Consider the following 6,909-nt stretch of genomic DNA (forward strand, 5'->3'; position numbering starts at 1 on the left):
CGCGGCTCCTGAAGCTACGAGTGGATCGGGCCTAGGAAATGCTCCGTTCAAAGTCACAGTTGCGCGGCGCTGTCTTGGAACACTGAGTCCATCTGTTTCCTGGAAACCCACTCCTCTACTCCTCCCCCCAAATATCTTGAAGCGACAGGTTGAAACACGAAAGAAACCCCCTCTTATTTTCCTCTTTAAATGGTCCTATTCAGTGGAAGATTCCAAATCCGTCAAACAGCAACGTGGACGAAATGGAGGGGAGGGGGGGGGAGTTGCCAGCCACACCACGATTTTCTGATTCCTCTGGATCGCTGATTCCCCCCATCAGCCATTTAAAATATTCTTTAAAACCACAAGAATTGCCTTTTAAAATTATTAAACGGATTAGAAGTGCCAGAAGAAAGTCCACTTTTGTGAGTATGGGGGGGATGCATTAATGTCACCTGGCCACCGACCCGAACACATCTTTTAAATGCCTCCTTCACCTCTGGGCAAATCTTAAATCCATCTAATTTAGGGGGGGGGGGTGCGCTGTATTAGCCCCCTGCTATATTTAGCGGCCAATTAATTTAAACATTTTCTCTGGTTTTGGTTTTTGCGTTTTAATTTTCTCCCTAGAAAGGATTTCTTTCTTTCTTTCTTTCTTTCTTTTCTTTCTTTCTTTCTTTCTTTCTTTCTTTCTTTCTTTCTTTCTTTCTTTCTTTCTTTCTTTCTTTCTTCTTTCTTCTTCTTTCTTTCTTTCTTTCTTTCTTCTTTCTTTCTTTCTTTCTTCTCTTTCTTTCTTTCTTTCTTTCTTGGTAATATCGAGTGCCCTCCTTTGCCTGCTTACCCAGAAGTCCCAACAAAAGTAACAACTCTTACTCTGGAGTAGCCCAACCAAGGGCTCTAAAGCTCGGTAGCTCCTTCTGATCCTAATATGCCTCCCATGGAAGTAAAGGCAACTCCCAGAAGTTACTTCTGAGTAAGGACTACTGGGTTTAAACCACTACCAAAACAGCTCTTTGGGGGCTTCCCAACTACGGGGGGGGGGCACAGGGAGAGACAGAGAATCAAACAAACCAGACGATTAAAAAAAAAAACTTGCAAAAAGACCTGACTGGGAAGCAAGGCCAATAAACTGAGATTCCAGCCAATAACGCTTAGCAGGCGGCTCTGAGCGTTCACAGAGACGATTTGTGCATAATCTTTACAAGACCCCTGTAAGGTAGGTCTGCATGGACTCCGCGTTGCAGAGGCGGCAGGCGGCGCTGAAATTGGCACGCGTGATCCAAGACACCCGCGGAGCTCAGGGGCCCACGCTCAGGGTTGGTTTTGCCCCGGACGAACAGGGGCTCTCGGATGCACGGAGTCTCTAGTCTGTCGGTCTTTCAGATGCCACGACATTCCTGGGGCTTTTGGCCGCCGCACCCGGACAGGCGGCCGCTCTGGCGAGTCCACGTGTGCTCACTATAAGCAAAAATGTTTTTCTTGACGTCCCCTTTCTGGGGAGAACCCTAACCCTCCATTCTGGAAACGCGGCCTGGTGAGTTCCCCGCCCGGTCTTTGGCGTTGTGAAATTGACTCGCGCCGCTTGGAAGTTTGGAGAGCGCCCGAAAAGTTTCCGAGACAAATTGCCCCATTTCCTCCCCTGTCATCTCCCGGAGGCTGCCAGCGAGGTCGCTGACCTCCCCGGCCCCTGCCACGCCTGGAAGGCTTGCCAGCCCCGCGCACCTGAGCGCACCTGAGGAGGCAGGCGACCCCTCTCTTTAAGCAGGGTCAAGCGGACCTCCGTCAATTGCGCTCTCCCTGCGTGTGCCGCCGCGGTTCTGCAGGTATTTGCTTGACCTTTTCAAAAGGTTTTCGGGGAGGGAGTAGGGGGGAGGGAGAGAATGCAAAAGTAATTTGGAGCCGGAAGTGTTGAGTTCAAGTCTCTACCTAGCCGTGAGGGGGACACCATTCTTCCCAGCCTATGAATATTGCTGCTGCTTGTACTATTAAGAACAATTAACAGAAAGGCCGCTCAGCTTCCGACGACAGATTCTTCGCGGAAGGGAGTCTCAATGAAATGCAGATCTTTAAAAATCCTTCAACAACAATATCCTTACTCCCGCGTAAACCTGCTTAGGCCCCGACTCTCTTTTTGCAAATGAACGCGCAGCTGATTGCGGCCTTGAAAGTCGTCCAAATTTGCCTCCGGATCAGGCCTGTCTCGCTCGCTGGATCCAGCCGGTTTGCAGTCCCATGGGTTGCAAAGGCCAATAAACAAATCCAGAGGGCTGGAAAAGGCAGCCCCTATTAATTTAGGGGAGCGCCCCCGCGCACCCTGTTCTGTGATCCTTGGCCCGAAAAAAAGGCCAAGGAAGGCGCCTGTTGGTTTGCTAAGAGGCGATTCGCAGCCCGGCTGGTTGCCCATTTACTCGGAGGTAAAACACCAAAAGAGATCTCGCACAAGTTAATATCGGTAGCTTTGCAAATTTACTTACAAGCAAGGCTAGCTACCACAAGCTCCCTTCCTGGTGTTATAACAAACCCGATCCGCAAGCCCCCCCGCTGGATATTTTTTATATGTGGCCTGTTAGGGAATACTGCAAACTACCTGGGGCAGTGACTTTTGTAACACATCCGCGCCGACCGAGGAAATTACCTGGAAACAAAACAAGCTGGCTTCCGCCTTATTCTGGCTGAGATCCTAGCCGTACTTCTCCGGGCCAAAACCCATTAAGTCTTGCTTTTGAATAAATGTACCTGGGCTGGGGCCTGTTCGGGTTTTCGGCGGTGCTGTTCCCTGAGCCTACGCACGGGCCCGAAGCTATTTCGATTCGTGAAGGGCCGTTTGCTCAATCCATGCAGGCTGACTAAGAAGTAGGCCCCGCTCCCGCTCAGTCGGACTTACTCGCAAGGAGCCGCGTGCATGGATCTGCAGACCTATTAATCTCCACCATATTTCCTGGACAGCAAGAATGTAAGGGGGAAAGAAAATCCAAAGGGGTATGAATTTAGACCCGGAGAATGTCTCCACGCCCCAGGTGGAACAGAGGAGAGGCCACCCCGCTCCCCCCCCTCCACATTGTTCCATCTGGAGAAAGTGGCTCGGCGATTCTTCTCCCATTCCAGACGTTTGGCCCGCTGGCTTCACGTTTTTGCACTGCTCCTCTTAGAATGCGAATTGTTGTCACGTCTGCCTGTCGACACAATCAGAATCCGAACTGGGTTCCCATTAAACAGCCCGCGTATAAATAGTTCTGCAAAGCAGTATGTCTTCAGTTTATTACTTTCCCAAGAGTCTGTCCATTACGGGGAGGGACAGTTTAAAAAAATAAAAGCGAGTTTGCTCGGTTACCAGTTTGTTTGAAGGTTTCTGAAAATGGGCATCATGTGTGAGTCTTTGGAAGGGGGAGGGGATCCGATGGGTTATTTTTTTTTTCCCCCGACAGTTCTGAATGGGTTTTAGGAGAAAACGTGGAAAGGGACAGGAAAGCTGATTGGGCACCAGTAGTTTTAAAAAGATATATAAGGGGGGGGGGAACCCTCACTTCTGTATACTTTCGTGAGAGAGCTCAAATAAATGTTTTCAGGACATCTTGCCCAGGAGCTGTAGGGCAAGAAGAAGACGAAAACCCCTTCTGTACATTGCTCACATTTACAGGCGATGACTAGGAAGGCAAAGAAACAGCCATATCCCAGTGCCCCCCCCCCCCCTTTACCTTACACCTGCCGAAATCCCCTCCCCGCCACGTTTTGTAATGGGACCGCCCCTCGGTTCCTCCCCCACCGGCTGATTTTCTTGCAGGGTTAGTCGAACCTCCTTTATTAGATGTGCCCCCCCCCCCCTCCGCTAGTCCCAAGAAACCACTTTTGCCCGCCAACACCGATCATGCCCCTTTCATTCCAAGAAAGCTTTGTTAATTTTATGGAATTCAAAGAATACTTCAAGCCCCCTCTTCTCCCTTCCCGGCCCTGAAATCTCCAAGACTCCCAAACAGACCGATCCCGCCACCCCCCAGTCCCAGGAACCGAAGGCTGGCCCCGCAGACGTCAGCGGGAAAAAACAGGCCGGTTTTTTAAGAAAGGGAAATCTCAACCCGGTCAGCTTCTGAAAATGATATACTTACCCCCCCGCCCCCCTTTGAAACCAACTTCCCGAATTTGTACGGGGGTGGGATGGGACGCGAGGGCCCCCGCATTCACCTGGAAAGGCCCCGCTCAGTTGGCCAGAAAGGGGAGGGGGCGTTGTGGTGGAGCTGAACCAGACAACTCTGGAAAAGAATCGAGGTTCTTTCGATCCAAGTCAGCCTTGCAAAAAGGGTCGAAGAACGATCAGTTTCTGGTCCTTTTTCTTGGCAAACTGAGAAGCTACCGGGAGCGGGGCGGGGGAAGAGATCCTGTTTTGTTTTGTTTTTAAAAAAATGGAGTTGTCCTCGCTTTTTTCGGGGGGGGGGGGGGTGACCGAAAAGGAGCGGCAGAAGGAGTCGACTGCAAAGAAATACGGAATACATGGAGGGGGGGGAGTGAGAGGGACTAGAGATTAAAAATGATAACCCTCTGCGCGCTTTCTTGGGCAGAAAGCCTGCTTTACTCAACTTGTTTACGCCGAAGTAAACGCCGCTGCCTCTCCAGTCAGCGTGGGCAGGGCGGAAACCAGCGCCCCAAAGCGACTGACTTTCGAGTAAAGGTGCGGAAAACTCGGGGCCGCGCCGCAAATTTTCAAACCCATTCCCCAAACTTCGAACTCCCACTCGCAAACAAGCCGTCCTGGGAAGAAAGGTGATTTGGGACGGGATAAATCCTCCAGAGGATTTCCTGCCCGGTGAACATCCGGGGAGCCTGGTTTCCACGTGAGTCTGAGGCGCTCCTACTCGCGAGTAAGTTCCTCTCAGGTCAGTGAAGGCACCCAGCGGCGCAAAGCGTGCCTAAAATCGGGCCGCGGGGAAACCTGGGCTTCCCTCCCGCTCCTCGCAAAAGAAAAGTTAAAAGCATCCTACATTTCAGCGTGTCTAATGGAGTCAAGCAGAAGGTGGGAGCGAGGGCCAGGTGAAGCGGCTCGCCGAGCTCCCCCCTCTCCCGACAACGCGCCCTGGCTGGTATCGCGAGCGAAGGAAACCAGCAAGCCCAACGCGCCAGAAATCAATGGGTGGGGAAGGAAGGAAGGAAGGCCGCCGAATGTGAAGAGCTCGAATCTTTCGCAATAGACTTTTAAACGCAATGACGACATGCCGCGGGTCCGCGTGCAGGATGGTCCCCCCCCCCCCGCAAAAGAAGCCGAAAAGGCAACTCTGGGGTCAAGAGAGAACCGCCCCCCCTCTACCCCCCCGGTTCGGGTGTCCGACCTCCTGGTCCCGGGCTAGGCGAGGCTGCGGCGATCCTCTGCCCTTCGGCTCTCCTCGGGCTCAAGCCCGCGGAAAGCGGCAGCCGGCTTCAGGTGCCAGCCAGCCAGAGCCAAGGCACCTTTTTTTGCCTGCGGAGCGAGTTGGGTTCAAAGCAATGCCCCCCCCAGTCTCCCCCCCCCCTCCGCCCTCCCGCTTGCCAGTTTCAACGCGCTCGGTCGGTCCTGTTGGAAATCCGATGAAAACCGAGAAGTAGGCTTCTACTCTCGAGGAGACGTGGGGCAGGAGCTCAAAGCAGGGATCCAAAACACTTCGCTTAAGATCAGGTATGCTGATCCGGAGGGTCAGGCGCCCGGGCTCAGGTGGGAACTTTCTTTGCGCCTAAACATGCAGAGGGATATTGGGGGGGGGTGTCAAAAGGGGGGGCACCCCCAAACCCCAACGCTATGAAAACACACACCCCTGCAAAAGATCTGTAAAGTGACACATGCACTGAACCGATAGCAAGCCGCACATCCACCCCCCTCTCTCCCTCCCTCTCTCTCCCTCCCTCCCGTCCGCCTCCCGAGCAAGGCTTTGAAATGACCATCCGAAAGGGAAAGAAATAAGAAACGGCAAAAGTCACCTTCGGCGGATGTCCCGTTCCATCTTTAACTATGGTCCACCGGGCCGGGGCAGCGCAGAAAGGGTTAGGAAGAAAGAGAGGCTTTTCTTAAAGGGGCAGATCCGTAGAAAGTGCGGGGGGGGGGGGGAGAGGAAGGATGGTGCTCCGAGAGGCGGGGGGGGGGGGGGGTTGAGATAAGTGATCTGAAGAAGAGGATAGGACCACCGCACTCACACACACAAAGAACCCACACACACATACACACACACTCACTCGCGCGCGCACACACACGTACACCCCAACCCACCCCAACCTGATGGTGATGAATACATTGGAAAGTTTTTTTTGGCCCCGGAGAGGGTGTCAGATTGAATGCTCTGTGCGCATGTGCGAAGGTGTCCAAACTGACAATGCTTGGGAGATGAAGATAGCGCGGCAGAGCTGCTGCGGGTTCAAGGAGGGATCCACTCCGCCGTCAAGATGAGATCTAAGGCGCGAGCGAGGAAACTGCCCAAAAGTAGGTCCCTTCTCGCGGCGGCGCCGGCGGCAGGGGGGGGAGATCTCCGGCGAGATCTGGCCAGGGAGAGAGGAGGGGGGCCGCACTTGGGGGGGGAGGCTTGGCCGGCGGGACGGGGGACCAAGAGGACGAGCAGATCACCTCCCTGGCTGCCTTTTCCGGGGATGAGCCCGCCGGGTTAGAGGAAGCGAGAGGAGTCCGCCGCTGATCCAAGCTGGGCTGTAGCTTCTTTTTTGTGTTGCGTGAGCGTTGTGCGTTTCGGCTCCTTGAAGTTTAGGTTTCTTCTCCCTCTTCCCCGCACCCCGCGATTGGGGGGGTTCGCCTCTCTGCAGATTTCGAGGCGATCAAGGGTGCAGAGGAGGGGGGGGATCTTAAAGGGGGGAGAAGAGAAGCGAAAGTTAGCCGCAAAGTTGAACCCAGCAACTTTCTCTCGCTCTCGCTCTCTCTCCCCCCCCCCCTTTCCCCAAGTCGTTTCCAAGTTCTTGTGAAATCTT

At 53.5% G+C, this 6,909-nt stretch overlaps 1 protein-coding gene across 2 annotated transcripts in view; it reads left to right on the top strand.

Moving 5' to 3' along the window:
- Positions 1 to 6,210: 6,210 nt before the first annotated feature.
- PRDM16 (PR/SET domain 16) overlaps positions 6,211 to 6,909 on the top strand; it is a 608,720-nt gene continuing 608,021 nt past the window's right edge. For both annotated transcript variants that reach the window (XM_060259378.1, XM_060259379.1), the window contains exon 1: positions 6,211 to 6,415. In XM_060259378.1, the coding sequence (XP_060115361.1) occupies positions 6,379 to 6,415 (37 nt within the window). In that variant the 5' untranslated portion in view covers positions 6,211 to 6,378. The remainder of the gene's footprint in view (positions 6,416 to 6,909) is intronic.

Source organism: Heteronotia binoei, chromosome 18, assembly GCF_032191835.1.
Source record: "Heteronotia binoei isolate CCM8104 ecotype False Entrance Well chromosome 18, APGP_CSIRO_Hbin_v1, whole genome shotgun sequence".
In the NCBI taxonomy this organism is placed as follows: Eukaryota; Metazoa; Chordata; class Lepidosauria; order Squamata; family Gekkonidae; genus Heteronotia; species Heteronotia binoei.